The sequence below is a fragment of the Prionailurus bengalensis genome, chromosome D2 (genome assembly GCF_016509475.1).
Source record: "Prionailurus bengalensis isolate Pbe53 chromosome D2, Fcat_Pben_1.1_paternal_pri, whole genome shotgun sequence".
Lineage (NCBI taxonomy): Eukaryota > Metazoa > Chordata > Mammalia > Carnivora > Felidae > Prionailurus > Prionailurus bengalensis.
This window is the reverse complement of record NC_057351.1, coordinates 29,020,120-29,036,808: the sequence shown is the minus strand read 5'-3', so window position 1 is coordinate 29,036,808 and position 16,689 is coordinate 29,020,120. Positions and strand designations below refer to the sequence as shown.

Below are 16,689 nucleotides of genomic sequence, written 5' to 3'. Positions count from 1 at the left end.
ACAGCTTCAGCTGAATCCCTATCATTGGGGCAGGATGAAAGGGTACCCCTTTCTCTGACACAAACTGCAGTGGCTTCTGGCTTACAACCAACCCCCCAGTGACCCTGTTGCTAGAGATACCTGACAAGCTGGTCAGCCCAGTTCTCTCTCCTGGGTATTTGCAAACTTGACTGGAATTAGAAAAGTGGGTTGGAGGAGAGTCATTTCATGATAGTGCTCTAGGACCAAGAGCAATGGCTCCTAAGGTCCATTCATTCATTCATTCATTCACGTGCCAGAGAATTGGTTAAGCTTCCTTTGATTTAGTCAGCTACTTCTAATATCATTTATCTCCTTTTCTCTTAAAGATTGGTTCTGTTTTCTCTTCTGCAATAACCTTAAGCAATACTGTTTCCTCCTGAAAACTTTAAAAAGAGGTAGAGCAGGGTGAGTTCTGGACAATAGGCTTTGATGTTTGCAAGTGGTCTAACTAAAAACTTTTGGGTTTTCCAACCTTGAGAATATTACCATAACGTAAAATTTCCCCTCTAAAAGGCATCTTCATCCATAAGACTACTTGGAGATGCATGTATCAGGCGGCTAACCAGTAGGACTTGTTCCTTGGCTCAGTGATTTACATCCATGTCTAGCAACCTGGGATTTAAATTTGTACCTACACAAAATGACCTAGTGGGCTTCCTTAAGAATAGGTGACACTGGAGCATTAATTCTTCAAATGTCAAAGATCTCTGAAAAAAGGCCCTAGGCTCAGCTAAGCTGCAAAATGTGTAAAGCCAAGTACATTTTTAAAAAATTTTATGTAAGTAATCTTTACACTCAACATAGTGCTCGATCTCATGACCCTGAGATCAAGAGTTGCATGCTCTTCTGAGCCAGCCTGGTGCCCCCATTTTTTTCTTTCTTTATGAACTACAATATTACCTTCAGTGATTAACTGGAACAGCCTCAGCTATGCCAATCATTCAGTGAAGGAGGCCATGGTTTTCCTATGATTATTACTGGAAATGGCTTCTTCCATATGATTTATCCTTCTAATCCACGTTTGGGTGCTGATTCAGACTGGGAAGGCTCTAGCCCCATCTTCTCCAAAGAACTTCCTCTGAAGACCCAAATGTGAGATTGGATCCATTTATCAGTGACAACTCTGAAGCTAGGCAAAATCCCAGAGCAGGAAATCAAAGTCTCTCTCCTAGCTCTCTCAAATAGGGAGAATTTCTATATGATGTCACCAAGAGTTGGTTAACTTCGTATCACAGCTAAAGACACAAGTCTCTGTTAAGGCCAGTTCAGTTTCTTCTCTTTTCTGGCCATGGAGTTCATCCTCTCGATCAGGGTCCTCTGACATAGCTATCCTTGGCACAATCCATCCTCACTTCTGCAGGAGCCACTCAGGATATCAGTAGTATTGTTTTAGCTTACCATAGACCACATGATTCACCAAAACTTCCTCCAAACTTCCTGGAGTTTTCATGTTTTCGTGCCATGAATTAGCTCTAACAAGAAGTAATTAGCTCTAACTAGAGCTCTCTTATGGAGCTCCCCTCGTGAGGACTCTTGAGGCTTCCATTTGCCTCCCACCCTCCTTCTCCTCCCCACATGGTAGATAAAAGGGATTGGGATCAGACGGGGGTGGGGGGGGGGGGAAGCAGCTAGGTGTATCTCTAGGCAGGTACTGAATAAAACCAGAAAAGGGTTGGATTAACTTCTGGGAATCCAGAAGCACACTCTGTGGTTTGACTGAAATGCAAAGAGGGTCACCTCCTTGACCCCAAGGCACTGACATTGACCTCTAGCACCTGAAGCACACACACTGCTCCTGTTTTGAATTATGTCCCTATTTCTGAAGTATCACGCGATATAACCCTGAAATGGAAATTTTCTCCTGACTAATTTCTCTCTAATTTCATAAGCTTATATATACGGTATGATCAACTTGTGGCATCCCTCCATCTTTTTTTCACTTTGCATTTTGCAGAATTTCAGACAGGAATAGTATAACGAACCACAATATGCCCATCATCCAGCTTCAACAATTATTAAGTCATGGGCAATCTTGTTTTACCTGTACTTCTATCCGTTTCTCTTTGTCCTAGATTATTTTGAAGCAAATTCTACATATTTTATAATTTCATTTGTGAAGATTTCAGTATCTAAAAATAGAAGGACTTAAGCAATGTAATTATATCTATTACATCTAAAATAACTTACTACTAATAAATTATTATTATTATTAATAGTTCCTTAACATTAAATACGCAGTGTCCAAATTTCTCCCATTGCCTCATATATATTTTTAGAAGTGGCTTATTGGAGTCAGGATCCAAACAAGATCCACACATAGCATACAGTTGATATGGTTCTAGTCTCTTACTATAATTCCATAGGTTCCCAATTCACTTTTAATTTTTTCTCATGCAGTCTATTTGTTGACAAACTAGTTATTGTCCTACTGAGATTCTCAATATTAGATTTTGCTGACTGCCTCCCTATAGTATCTCTTAACATGTTTCTCTGTCTCCTAAATGTCATGCAAATTGGTTGTTAGATATAGAGGCCTAAAAACATTCAGGTTCAATTTTTTCTTTATTTTTAAAAAAATTTTTAGAGAGAGAGGGCACACATACAAGTGGGAGGGACAGGGAGAGAGAAGATCCCCAGCAGGCTCCACACTCAGCACAGGCCCTCATGGGGCTTGATCTCACAACCATGAGATCATGACCTGAGCCAAAATCAAGAGTCAGGTGCTCAACCAAATGAGCCACCCATGCGCCCCCAGGTTCAATTTTTTAGTAGATATACTAGGTGCTGTGTTTTTCCATCAGGAGGCATATAGTGTCTGATTCTCTTTTTAGCAGGTTAACTGGACAATAATTAGAACACTCAAATAACACAGGTATGTTATTCACAGGCACAGGTCTACCACTGGGCATTGGGCAATAAACTGTGGAGTAGGTCACAGTTTGAATCTGACCCTGCCACCAATGCCCTTCTCTCTATCGGCACTTCCTTCCAGGGATCCCTTTATACACAGTTGAATTCTGAACTAGCTGAACACTGAGCCTCTGATCATTCTCCTTGACAGCTAGTTTTTTACCCAGCCTCAACATACTTCTCGCAGCACATATGTCTCACCACTGGCACTGCCAGAGAATTTGCATGCTTGCAAGTAACTTTATAAGAGAAATCTTCAGCACTCAGAAGAATGACTAGAATGTAGAGGGGAAGGAATTAGTTCATTAATTTCAAACGAGCAGGCTAAACTTTTGAGTGTAAAGATATACAGATATTTAAAAAAAATCGAACACTAAAATGTTCTAAGACGGCCTTCTCATTGTGAGGAGATTATAATTATAAAATAAGATTATAAATTCAGCTAGAATTTTCCAAAATATTTGTCTGGGGATACTGCTCTCTGGATATCCTCTGAGATGAAGAGTTTCCATGGCCACATAATTTGGAAAACTCTGCAGATCTCATCCTGTGAAGGACCATGATCATAGTAAAAACTCTGAAAAGTCCTGTACAGCTTTCTTTAAACCAGAATTTCCTTTTCTTTGTTGAAGGGTTTTCATAATACTCTTTTGGAAACTAATAAAGCTGATATTCTGGGTAAAGTGAGGCATGGAAGAAAGGGGATACTGGGGGTGAGAGCCTGTACTCTGGAATTTCTTTGATCCATTTGAGTCTGGGGATCCTGAGGAGACTGAAGTGGTAAGACGTACTTGTAATGGGCTTCTACAGAAAACTTGTGTTCTAGGGGTATTTCTTGGCCTGAAGTCATCAAGTATTTAAATAAACTTTTGGCTTCCATTTGAGAGGACTTACTTGCATCCTGCATACATCAGGGGGCATGGAAGCATGAGCCAATGTCTCTTGGGCCCCAATTCAGTACTCATCAGTTAGCAGGAAAGCAAATTTGCTAAGGTGATTCAAGTGAATGAGAGTGACAAATTATATGGAAAGTGGGCATTAGCCACTGGGGAATAGGCCAGATGTGATGGAAGGAGGGGGCTGTGGGAATCACTTGTTGTCTGAGTAGTGCAGTCAGCAGTGGTTGCATGACTGGCAAAACATGGGGTGCTCAGTTGTCGGGGTCACTAAAGCCTCAAGAAGAGGCAGTGGTGGGGAGGTAAACATGCAAGTAATGGAAGACTGGGGTTGGAAGAGCTGACTCTAGTGAACTTGGCCTATGAGGAAGATGGTCAGAAGCCCAGAGTTGGAGGGGTATTGAAAACTTAGGCTCTCTCTGTTTGGGTACTGACTTCCAAGAATGTGATAGTGAGGAGATGCAGAAGCAGGAAGCTGTAGGTATGGTGATATGTGGAAATGATCAAGTGGTGGGTCCTGGGGCTAGGAAGTTGTATGCGGGTTGAAGCAGACCCTTAGTCCTCTGCTGAGAGAGCAGCAAGTATCCAGGTCCTGGGAAGAGAGAGCTCATGGTAAATGAGGGATCCCCCTAATCAGACTGAGAGTCAAGATAGGCTTTTGGGAACCTAAGGAAGAGGCTATATGGTGTGTGTGTGTGTGTGTGTGTGTGTGTGTGTGTGTGTCAGAGAGAGAGAGAGAGAGAGAGAGAGAGAGAGAGAGAGAGAGATAAGTTGCAGAAGGGTCCAAAGAGGAAGGGTAGAGTCAGTAAGCCCTTAGGAGCCTCTGATTTCCCCCCATGTATATTTACCCCAAGCTGAGGACTAGGTACTAATTCTAAACTACTAGTGGGAAATGTAGCTCCAAGGAAACCCAAGATTTGATTCACAGAAATAGGCTAATCTGTGCCTACAGGCTACCAGTCTCGCTGCCTACCATTAAGCAATGCTGGGGCAGGCTAGGACTGACACAGTGCTGCATATAGTTCTCAGCACCTTTAATGAACATCTATAATGTTCCAGACATAATTCTGGGCACTGGGGGCACACTAAGGCTCTGTCCCTGACATCAAAGCTCTTCCAGACAAGACCCAGTGTGGCACAGAGCATAGGCCCTAGGGAGAAAGAGAACTGCACTTCAAATCTGGTCACTGGCTATGCAGTTCAGTTTTATCAGTGCCCTCAGTTTTCCTGGCCACAAAATGAAGATTAAAACAGTCCCTACTCAAAGAGTATTGTGAATAAAGGAATTAATGGGGATGCATGGATGACTCAGTTGGTTAAGCATCCTACTCTTGATTTTGGCTCAGGTCATGATCTCATGGTTCGAGGGATCGAGCCCTGTGTCGGGCTGTTAGCATAGAACCTGCTTGGGATTCTCTCTCTCCCTCTCTATCTGCCCCTCCCTCACTTGCGCACTCTCTCTTTTTCTCAAAATAAATAAATTAAAAAAAAAAAGATAGGAATTAATAGCTAGTCAGCATTTGGCATTTCCTGAAGGCATTACTTTTTTAATGGTGATGATATTGGTTTTCTTAGCTTAAGGTCATCCTGAATAAAAACTTCAGTCAACCGCACAGCAAATACACATTTATCAAACACTCTAGCAAGACCCAGGTATCTAAAATTTGCCCCTTCCCTCAAAGAACTTATAACCTATTTGAGGAAACATGAAATAAATTCGGAAGAAGATACCCACAGTACCAGTTTCAAATATCCACCAGGATAGAGATTTTTGCAGTGTGGGCAACTCTATTTCTAGTACCCTGGCACATAGTAAGTGCAATAAATATTTGTTGAATAAACAAATGAATGAAAGTTTGAAACAATGAAACAAATTGGTATATGGCTGCCAAATGAATAGAAAACCACATACATGCCTATGGCTACCAGCTGGCTACCAGCACTGGATTCCACTTAGAGACGGCCAGGAATCTGACTGGTACAGGTATCTGGTCAGCTAGGCATGGTACCTTTTTGTGCCCTGGTCAGTGGAGGTCAGTAGGAGGCTGGGGCATAGGCAGGGAAGTAAAAATCAAACATGATGGTGAGGAGGAACAGGAACATGGCTTTAAAAGACCGAAGTCTTTGGACATTTAGAAAACTTGTTCAGCCAAGCTGCTGAAATTGCACAAGGAAACAAAAAAGCAACACCAACTAAAATCGAGAGAAAACCACTTCTCCCTGGGGCAGGGAGCAGGTATCAGCCGCTGGCCTGGGCCAGTAAGGCCTCTGGGCTTTTACTCTGAGCTGACTCAGGGACTGCCTGAAACCTGGATTGTAATGAGAGCCACCCTTTGGGGAAGTAAGCCACCTGCTCACTGTGAAACAGCGAATACCACAATTTCAGAGCAGAAACAAAAGCAGCAGGTCTGTTGCCACTGCTTCTGGAGGACACAATTTCCCCCCAAAGAGTCCATATTAGAAGAAGAAAAAAAGGGACTCATCTGGAGTCCCTTCAGATGAAGGGACTTTTTCTCCTCCGTTCCTTTATTCCTTCAACCAACATTTCTTGACCATATGCTTTGTGCTAGACACAATTCTAGGTACTGGAGATACAGCTAGGAACAGTATAGAGGAAACCCCTGAATTCCTGGACTTTCCAGACTAACAGCTAAGGACATAAAGCATTGGATAAAATAGGAGCTGAATGGGGCACTTAGGTGGCTCAGCCGGTTCAGCATCTGACTTTGGCTCAGGTCATGGTCTCGAGGTTCATGAGTGTGAGCCCCACATCAGGCTCACTACTGTCAGTGCATAGCTTGCTTCAGATTCTGTCTCCCTCTCTCTGCCCCTCCTCAGCTGGCACTCTTTCAAAAATAAATAAACATTAAAAAAAAAAGAACAGGAGGTAAATGACACAACCAAACCAGCCAGGGAAGATATGGAGAAACTGCATTTGAGGCCAAGGCAGTAACCAGTGAAGAAGCCTTCAAGGTAGCTTCAAGCATGGGCAGTGGGGGAGGAGCAGCCTTTTGAGGGGCAGAAGAACTGATGTCAGAGAGGTAGGGTCACCAATCGAAATCTCTCTGCTCTGAGCTCCTAATGGTACTAATCATGCACTGCTTCATGCCTAGGACAGTGGTCCCAGCTTTTTTGGTCATACACTCCTATCAGAAAAAAAAAGCACTGGTATATACTCATAAATAAATATATGTATTTATATTTTGTACACTACAAACACCCTAAGACAGAACTAAAAAAATGGGATAAAATAAATATTAGCAAAATTTCTAATCTTTTCACATACTCTAACGCACTATCTTGTGTGCTGTTTAGGAAACATAACCCTGGTTTACTACTCAGGGTTAGTTTTTTGATGTGTGTTGGATCTTATCTCCACAACTGGATTGTGAATTCCACTAGGCTAAAGGCTGTCTTATCCCTGATGGTGCCTGGCACAGGGCTGAACAGAAAGAAATAGTAATTACTGGTGGACACATATATAAGACATAGGTACCAGGGTAGAGCGTCTTCACTGGGAGGCAACTTTGCTGTTGCCTGGATAAGAGATTCCTTTTATTAGTCAGGGTTCAACCAGGGAAGCAGAGCCACTGTGCAGATTAAGGAAGAAGGAATTTATAAGGATGAGGACTTACACAATAAGGGAATGAGCTAAGAATGTAAGGGTCCAAAAAGGGTTGTTGAAGGATCAAAGAATAGCCACTAAGCAGCCCTGGCTTGGGTGAATGAGTCAGAGCTTGCAGGGTGGTCTGGAAGGCATGCATGTCCAGCTGCTGGAATAACACTGGGTGGGGAGGCTGGTGCTTCTTTGTGGCTACCATCTCTCTGAGTTTGCATGAAGCATCTGATAGTGGGCCCTGTTGGTCAGCAGAGCTGGCAGTCGGGAGGGAGGAGCAGGTACACAATGGAAAAGTTCAAGACCAAACTGGAATCCACTTGTGCCTCTGCATCCATCTTTCATGGCCTCTAACCTACCATGATGTTCAGAGCATGGTGGCTTCACTTCTGCTTCCCAAAGCTCATGTAACTTCCTTTTGCCTACCTCAAATCCAGAACTACACAGGGAAGGGCATTCTGAAAAACGTTGCTTCTGGCCTAAATTTACCATACAACAGTCCAGCACATCCCTCAGATTGATTCCCTTTGTTCTGCCTCTACATTCATGAAAAGAAATATCATGAATACTGATTTGTCTTCTCAAATACCTCACGTCTAATAAGGGAAGGGCCCTGGATGGTGAATGCAAATATTCCAGTCACTGGAAAAACAAAGCATCCCCTGAAAATTAACACTTTAAACTATGTGTCTGTTACTGTAAAAGTGAATCTCAAACTACAATGAAATCACCAAATTTACTACCCAGTAAGGCCCTGTGCTCAGGGCAAAAGAGAAAAGGAACTCCTTTGAAATTACTCTTCTCTTTGTGTTCTGGCTCACTCTATGGGACAAGCACTGAAGAACAGGAAAACAAAGCAAAAATGAGCAGAAAGGAGGGGTGGCTAGTGTACATCCTGAACAATTGCAACAGGTCATTTTATTTACCTAAACAAGCACCCATACTGCATTTAATTATATGCCAAGCACAGAGCCAAGTGCTTACAAAGAATCAACTATCCAATCCTCATACCAATTCTATAAGACTGGTTCTATTATTAACATTCTTTTTTTCTTCCCCCAACCTGTTTATTAACCTTCTTTTTAACAGATTAAAAGGCATAGAGAAGTTAAGTAGTTGTCCAAGGTCACACAGCTGGGATTCTCATCATGACTAATGGTAGCTTTATGTATAAAAGATTAAAAAATTATTCGTTAAGTTCACTTTCATTATCATTTGTAAAAACTACTCACAACATGTAGTATTAGCTGTCATTTAAAGAGTGGTGTCCTTAGGGACCAAACAAGGTCCTTTACAGTTGTAGTCTCATTCAATGCTCACTACTGCCCTGTGAGGCAGGTTTTATGATTCTACTTTGCAGATGGAAAAATAGAAGTGATTTGTGCCAGAGCCCACAGGTAGTTGACAGGAGATCTAGGACTCAAAACTGACTCCAAAGATCATGCTTAACCCAGATGCTAAGAGGAGGCTAAGATCCACTATTGAGAAGACTGAATGCAGAGTCCAAACCATGCAAGTCGGTCTGGCTCATGCCAATGAGAAACTAAATCAGACTGTCAAGTGAGAATTCTCAAGCAGTGTATGGTGTGATGGGGGCTGAAGAAATCACCTAGGGCACTGTGATGAGCCCATACTTTCTGGAGATAAATGATCACTTCTGGGGCCCGGGACAGGAGCGCCAACATCATTGTCGTCTTTCTCGTGGCCCCATTATTAGTCTCTGCCTTCTTTGTTTCTGCCTTCTACTGGGTTTTCTCTTCCCTGGATCTTTGAGGGGCAGGGGACAGAGGTGCAAGACTTTGCCTTTCCCTTCCTTTTTCTAAACATATAAAACCTTTTGCAGAGTTTTCCCTCCTTAGTAACTATACAGTATACTATAAAGTTACAAGAACTTTTTAAATACCTTGCACTTCTGGTCTTTAATGGAATATAAGTGGACCTCAACTTCATCATTCCTTTGTCTTTTGCTGGTTTGAGTCTTTCAAGGACTCAGAATCCCCCAACTGCTACCCCCTCCAGAAGAGAGCCCCATTCCTCATTTTTTATATTTTTTTTTTCTGCAAATTTCAGAATGAACATTTTTTTCACGGTTTCCTCTTTTTTTAAATTTTGTGTTTCTTTGGAGAGTTTCCATTTTAAAAATTAAATATGGTCTAGGACAAAAAAGGAATGTTTACCCTTGAATCTGTTCTATATATTTTATGTAATAATTTCCAGTCATTGATCTTTTACTTCTAAAATAATAGTCCTCCTATTTTTCTACTCTTACAGGTGTAAGCTCCTTCTACTTCCCCCCTCCCCCATCAACATCTGTCAGTTTTGATTTCTGGCCAACCCTGAGACCTACAGTAACTGCCAGTTTACCTGGTAGGATCATACCTTCAGTACGGAAACACTGTGGAGGTTTCTGCCATGCGTGTTCTGGCTAAAATGCCTATGGATTTGTTTTTTTTTTGGTAGGAAAGAATTCATTTTGCATTAAAAAATGTGGAGTTATGTGTGTGTATAAATAATTCATATAGGTTATTCACTAGGAATACACTCATTCTGATTAGTATCTATCTACAATTTACCTAATTTATTTTTCCAGCCATTCACTTGGGGTCATTTATTACCTATTATTGCCTAGGCACCGTGCTAGACATTAGGGTTATAAAATAAATAATACTGTCCTTTATGCACAAAATTTCTAGTTCTATTCCTGAAACCTTTCTTGGTGACTTACCTGACTTTGAGATGTCACTGGTAGATCTCAGCTGCCCCACCATAAACTGAGTGGCTTGTATTAAGTGCTCTTAGAATTCGAAAGTCTCTAACATTAAAAAACACAGGAAATTTTAATATAGTCATTAAGTTGCTCAATACCTCTGAGCATAGTGTTTAGTCTCTACATCTCACCTTCTCCTCTATAAAATAAATGGGAGGACAGGGGTGCCTAGGTGGCTCAGTCAGCTGAGTGCCCGACTTTAGCTCAAGTCATGATCTCACGGTTCGTGAGTTCGAGCCCCACGTCCAACTTGCTGAGGACAGCACAGAGCCCAGTTCAGATCCTCTATCTCCCTCTCTTTGCCCCTCCCCCACCCACACTTTCTCAAAAATAAACATTAAAAAAACCTTTTAAAATAAATGGGAGGTACTAGAGCAGGATTGAAAGTTCCAAGGAACTTTGTGGACAAGCTTCTCTAGGAAAAAAGGGTTCTGTGTTCAAAAAGTTCTAGGAAGTGCTGGAATCAATATGTTTTTTTTTTTTTACCTTAGGACTTCTCAGAAATTTTACTATACCAATTTTCTTCATGCCTCTATAAGCAGGAGACAGTAGATGTATTTCCCAAACTTACTTGACAATGAAATATTTTTCCCCAATAGCATCTTTGTAGTACTTATAAATTGTCCTTCAGAAAAAATTTGGGAAATGTCCTACTAAACACATTGTATACCTCCTAAGGCCCTTTATTACAGCAATATTCTCTACCCTGGATCGATTTCATGTTGTAAATATCTGCTAGTTTATGTTCTTATGTGCTATGTGCATACTGCTACATTTCCTTTTTCTCTTCAAGTTGTGCTTTTGATTCTCTTGGTGCACAGACTATAATCTCTCCGAGTGTGAATACGTGGCCTGCAAAATCATGCATCTTATTAACACTCTGGTCAATAGTGTCCAGAACAAGTGCACAGTATGCTTTGTGGGAGAAAAGTCCGAAGAGTATCACAGAGAAGTCTCCTTGTGGGGGAAGGGGCAAGATAAATGAACATGAGAAATAATAGTATTAGTAGGGCAGATTTCCATAAAAATTAAAAAAATGTATTTGACATTTTGATGATGAAAGAACATAGTCTTTCCTGTCACAGGACTACTGTTCCTGACCAAGATATTAGGACCCAGAGTAACAGAGCTGAGTGGCTCCATGCAAAAGTCTGTGTTCAACATCTGTCACGCTGGAGATCATTAATGTTCAATTGCATCCTATTGTCTTCATGTTACTCAACTTCATTTTACTGTCATTGCTTCAGCTGGGGATTAATCAACTATTTATGGGAAGACTGGACTTGGGAGGCAAAGGTTGGGGAAGAAACTAATTTGTGAGTTTGTTGAAAATTTAATTAAACAAAAATATCTGAGAATAATGCTGACATAATCCATGTTTTAAAAGGAGAGAGAACATACTTGGTATTCCTGAAGAATCCAGAAATGATCTTGGCTTGTATCTATTTGGAGCTGGTTTCTTTGCCACTTTACTCTTCCTTAAGAGCTAGAAAAAAGCTGTGATGGGAAAATCAAGTTAATGGGTTCTCTGTATAAATCAGATCATTATCAGTAGTGGAAATCATGCTTCATTATTGTTCCTGAGGACAGCTGATACAACTGAAACATCCAAGTAGTATGAAATATTTATAGCTTTATGAGGTAGGGAAAAAAATCTTCCATTAGGAATTGTTTTTTAACATCTCACAAATTACTTGGATGTTTCCATTTTGCACATATATGTGCATTATGATTAGTTTTATTAGACTTAAATATCAAATTAAATAATTATCTTCTCAATATATGTCCCCAAATATTTATGAACCTCTTTCAGGGGAAATGGTGTATAAATTCTGAGTTAATTTGCTTAAGTATCCAAACTCATGCAATCCAATTATATAATTAGAATGTTATTTTTTGATACACCATTAATATCTTTTGATATGTTATAATAAATTATTCTGCACAAAACAGCCAAATTATTTGCACACTAAAATTCCAGGTCTGCAATATTCGGGCCTGCTAATTTGTCACAACTTACTTAATAGCTAAAATTAAAATGTCAATATATTAGATCAGCATTAACCAAAACTGTCATACATCTTGACAAAGCTAAATCTTCTTATATTAAACTTCTAATAGATCTCATAATTCCAAGACCAACATGTTCACGCAAATGATTTCTAATAATTTTAAAACCTCGGTTAAGTTTTTGATATGTAAGTTGCCTGTTAATATGGGAAAAGATGGACCAAATTCTTCCCCACCCCCACCCTGTTATGCTTTTGGGGACAGCCAGGCCACTCCAGATGGTGTGTTACTGTTGGACATAGCTTTGGAGAAACTTCAACAGACGAAGGCTGTAATGTCAGGATTTTGCTGTGCGTCGTCCCCCTTCCCCCCTGCAGTTCCCAGGGTAGGAAGGTGCTGAGATGGAAGCCGAGGGACGCCCGCCCACCTGCCACCACCTGTTCCCTCCCTCAGCCCTCTGCTATAAATTCTCCTCCTTCAAAGATTCACCCAGCACTCTCCGACAGCTACTGAGGAAAACCGCTTCTTCCCTATCTGAGCATCTGGAAAGATTTCGTCTTCCTGAAAAAGAAGCCTCAGGCTTTCCCAGAGGACTTGAAAGGCCTTCCCTAAACCAGCCACACCAAATTCCGCAGCAAGAAGGTTCCCTTCTCTTTTCCAACTTCACGTTGGGAAAATGACTTTCTCTTCAGCATCTCAGTTTCCCCTAAATTTGGGCCAGTGAAAAGACATCAATCTGGTTATCCAGTAGGACAGAAGCGGGGTCCCGTACTCCCCACTGTTAACTCTAATTCCAAGCGAGTTGCTTTGTGTATGACTTACTTGCTCAGAAGAGCCACGTTGGGGAGCAGCTCAATAGACGAGCCCGCGCACACGTCCTAAGCGGGCGAGCGAGCCCAGCGCCTCCCTCCTTCGGGACGGGGATGAAGTCCTGCAAGCCCAGCAACCCAGCTGCGGCACCGCGCGCCGCGCCCCCGTGCGCAGGCGGCGCCGAGTGCTCGGGTACGTGCGCCGGGGCCGGGCGGCTGGAGAGCGCGGCGCGCAGGCGCCTGGCGGCCAACGCGCGTGAGCGCCGTCGAATGCAGGGACTCAACACGGCCTTCGACCGCCTGCGCCGGGTGGTGCCCCAGTGGGGCCAGGATAAAAAGCTGTCCAAGTATGAGACCTTGCAGATGGCGCTGAGCTACATCATGGCGCTGACCCGCATCCTGGCCGAGGCCGAGCGATTCGGCTCCGAACGGGACTGGGTCAGTCTCCACTGTGAGCACTTTGGCCGCGACCACTACCTTCCGTTCGCGGGCGCGAAGCTGCCGGGTGAGGGTGAGCCCTACGGCCAGAGGCTCTTCGGCTTCCAGCCGGAGCCCTTCCAGATGGCCAGTTAGGGCGCGCGGCCCTGCCAGGGTGAGACGCACAGCGATCGAGCACGGGACCTATCGGAATCGTAGCCCTTTCCCCAGTAGGTGGCCTAGGATGCGTTCTTAGAATAAAATAGAAAACTTTCAGATTACTTTTATTCGCATCACCAGTCTTATGGACACGATTTTATTGCCTTTCTGTTTTCCTCCTCAATCAGTATTTTGTAGGTTTCATTATTGGATCTTATGAATGGTTTTGATTGCTGTGAAAATAATGTTCTCTCCCCCTTTTTTGGACTAGTTTAAGGGAAAACAGTCTTAAGAAAAAATACGATTAGGCTATACTGCAGTTTTAGTCCTCAGAGAAATAATCGCTTTCTTAAACTTAGTAAGTTTGACCTGTTCGGGTGAAGTTACAATATCCATTACTTGTGTATGCTTAAAAGAGCTTCCTTCCCGTCGTGTAAATGCATTTATGCTTAGTGCATTGTGTGTGTATGCATGAAGTAGTCATACTTTTTTTTTTTTTGTAGAGTACATGGGGGTGAGTGCTCTGTATTTTTTAAATGTATACATTATTAAAATATAGATTTTGTAATATATAAATAAAAATGTGGGTTTGTTTTTCATGCCAAATGCCCTGCTAGTTTCCTGATGCCAATAAAGGCCTATTGGGGCTGATCGTATTGAGTGCTTTCCTGAGTAAAGATGTGGAATGTTTAAATCTAATTGCACTGATTGGCAAATGTGCCCTTTTGTAATACTTAGTTAAAAAAAAGACAAGTTGATGAGAGTACAAGTAATTTGAAAGCTTTCTCTGTGAGTTTATATATATATATAAAACTAGCACTGAGGAATAAAAAAATGTTGCTTTTGTAAGTGGATTCCCTTTTAATCAGTACAAGTTGAGCATAAAGGACATCACTACCATCAAGGCTAATCAAGATTGGGGCAAAATAATATGCATAATATTGGTTTGAATTACTTTTATAAATTTGCTTAACCATTGGATGAATAAATCAAACCCTTAATGTAAAGAATGACTTGGTCAGCAGCACTACATGCATTTGGGAGAAATTAGAAATAATAATTAAAAAAAGCAGGACTCTTAAGTTATGTATGCATTTGGCATTTGTCACAAGACAACAGAAAAAACAGTGACATCCCCCAAACTTATTATGGATTCCAACACCTAACATCAGATGCAGCCACCTGTTTGCAGTTTATCTATAGAAATTCAACATAGAATTTTTTATTGTCTTAGTTATCCCTAATTATCAAAATCCATTTGGTTTGTAATGAATGAAGATATCTTCCGCAGGGCATAAACTTAAACGTACAAAATTGCAAGTGTGTCTCTAGAAAGCTCTGAGAAACCAGTGCTGAATTTCCTTTTCCTTCTGATCTGTTAATAAGAAACTGAGGAGGGTTCAGGACTTTGCTTCCTCACTGCAAATTAGAGAGTAAAATGTTTAGCCTCTTCAACAGCTCTTAGAAGACACTGTAGTTGAGCAGAGTACACAGCTCTAGAAGAGATGATGCCAGGACCCCTTTCTAGCCTTACACCACACTGCAGTCTGCATTTGAACTAACAGCAAGGCTCTGGGTATCTGTTTTCCTCACAATAGTTTATTTATTTAGACTCAAAAAAGCTTCATTAGTAACTCCAGTAAGTTTGTAGAGTTTGAGAATATATAAAATCAGTGCTAAAACGTTTTAATCAGGAAAGTTCTCAAAAATGTATTAAGATGGAGTCCTGTTTCAGGTAGGGTTCATAGCCCACTCTCTAAACTGTAAATACCTTGTCAAAGAGAACCGTGGTTTTCATTTTATCTCTTTCAGTATAGAAGTTTTAGAATAAACTCTCAATAAATATTTCTTTTTGGTTATTAACAATAGTAGCTTCTTAATGAAATTGAACAATTAATTAAAAAGATGGGATTCTAATCCCATGCCTCTTCTTCCACATCCCCATTCTCCAATAAGAGTGGGAATCTGTCTGTTAAATATTTTGCCTATAACTGGCTGTTCTGTGTTTTTGAAATCTCTGGAAGCAATTTAGCTCTTACCAAATCCCTAAGCTTTCCCCCACCCCCCAACTTAATGTACTATTTTTTTCCTGGAAGACATTTGAGAGAGAGGTAAATGGGTCTCAGTGATTCAAATCCGGTCTTTGGTAAAACTCCTAAAACTGTATGTTGGGAAATCCATCATGGTTTATCAATTAGGAGCTTGGGTAGCAGAAGTGTAAAATCTTTTGAAGATTCATATATTATTATACATAATAGATTTTAGATTACCAAGCCACCTAATAGTTGCTATAGTATTCCATACTGTCCACCTTTGAAAAATCTGTGTTGTTTCTAGTTTGACAACAAGGCATATCAAATTCAAAAGGATTCTTTTACCTGGGCTCCCTTAAAAAATATTATCAAGCACCTACTCATTCAGAGTATAGCTGAATGCTGCAACAGTGTGGTACCAATAACATATGCCATAAGAACTCTTAAGGGGGGCATTAAATAATAAAATAAGACTCACCTGAGCAGGTTTTCAGTTTGATTAGTTATTATCTGGGTTCTTCCTAGGTGTTAGCTGGAGGTTGAATCCTCAAACCCTGGGATCAGAAGTCTTGAAGAACCATATACAAATGAGCAGGGCTATCAAGATAGGAAAGGCCATCCAAACCAGTGGTTCACAATCCTGTCTGCTCATTAGAATCACACCTAGGAGTCTCGAAAAAAATACCAAGTCGGGGCTCCCAGCTTAAAAATTGATTTAACTGCTCCAAGGTGAGGCTTGGACATAGATAGTTTAAAATTCTCCCCAGGTGATTCTAATGGGCTGTCAGTGTTAAGAACCACTTAATCAATATGTACTACCACACCATTAACCTAATTACCAAAAACTGATGGTATTGACTTCCCACTTTTTGTGTTTGTAGATGTTAAGAAGGATCCGGCTATCTTTCTTAACATCCAATATAGCCCGTTTCATAGTTAATGAGATGGCCTTTATACTAATGAAGATCTAAAATTTCTGTGAGATATGAGCCAGATAGAATGTGTTTGGTTGTGGTTAATAGAACTGTAGGATTCAACAATTAAGGCTTAC

At 41.2% G+C, this 16,689-nt stretch overlaps 1 protein-coding gene across 1 annotated transcript; it reads left to right on the top strand.

The window, feature by feature from the left end:
* The first annotated feature begins 12,394 nt into the window (after positions 1 to 12,394).
* On the top strand, positions 12,395 to 13,727 carry ATOH7 (atonal bHLH transcription factor 7). The gene has a single exon (XM_043596469.1). The coding sequence runs from the start codon at positions 13,144 to 13,146 to the stop codon at positions 13,600 to 13,602; it is 459 nt and encodes a 152-aa protein (XP_043452404.1). The 5' UTR covers positions 12,395 to 13,143; the 3' UTR covers positions 13,603 to 13,727.
* The last annotated feature ends 2,962 nt before the right edge of the window (positions 13,728 to 16,689 follow it).

Bases quoted from the DNA above. Each gene is read 5' to 3' on its own strand.
- ATOH7 (XM_043596469.1), top strand. From the start codon at position 13,144: ATGAAGTCCTGCAAGCCCAGCAACCCAGCTGCGGCACCGCGCGCCGCG.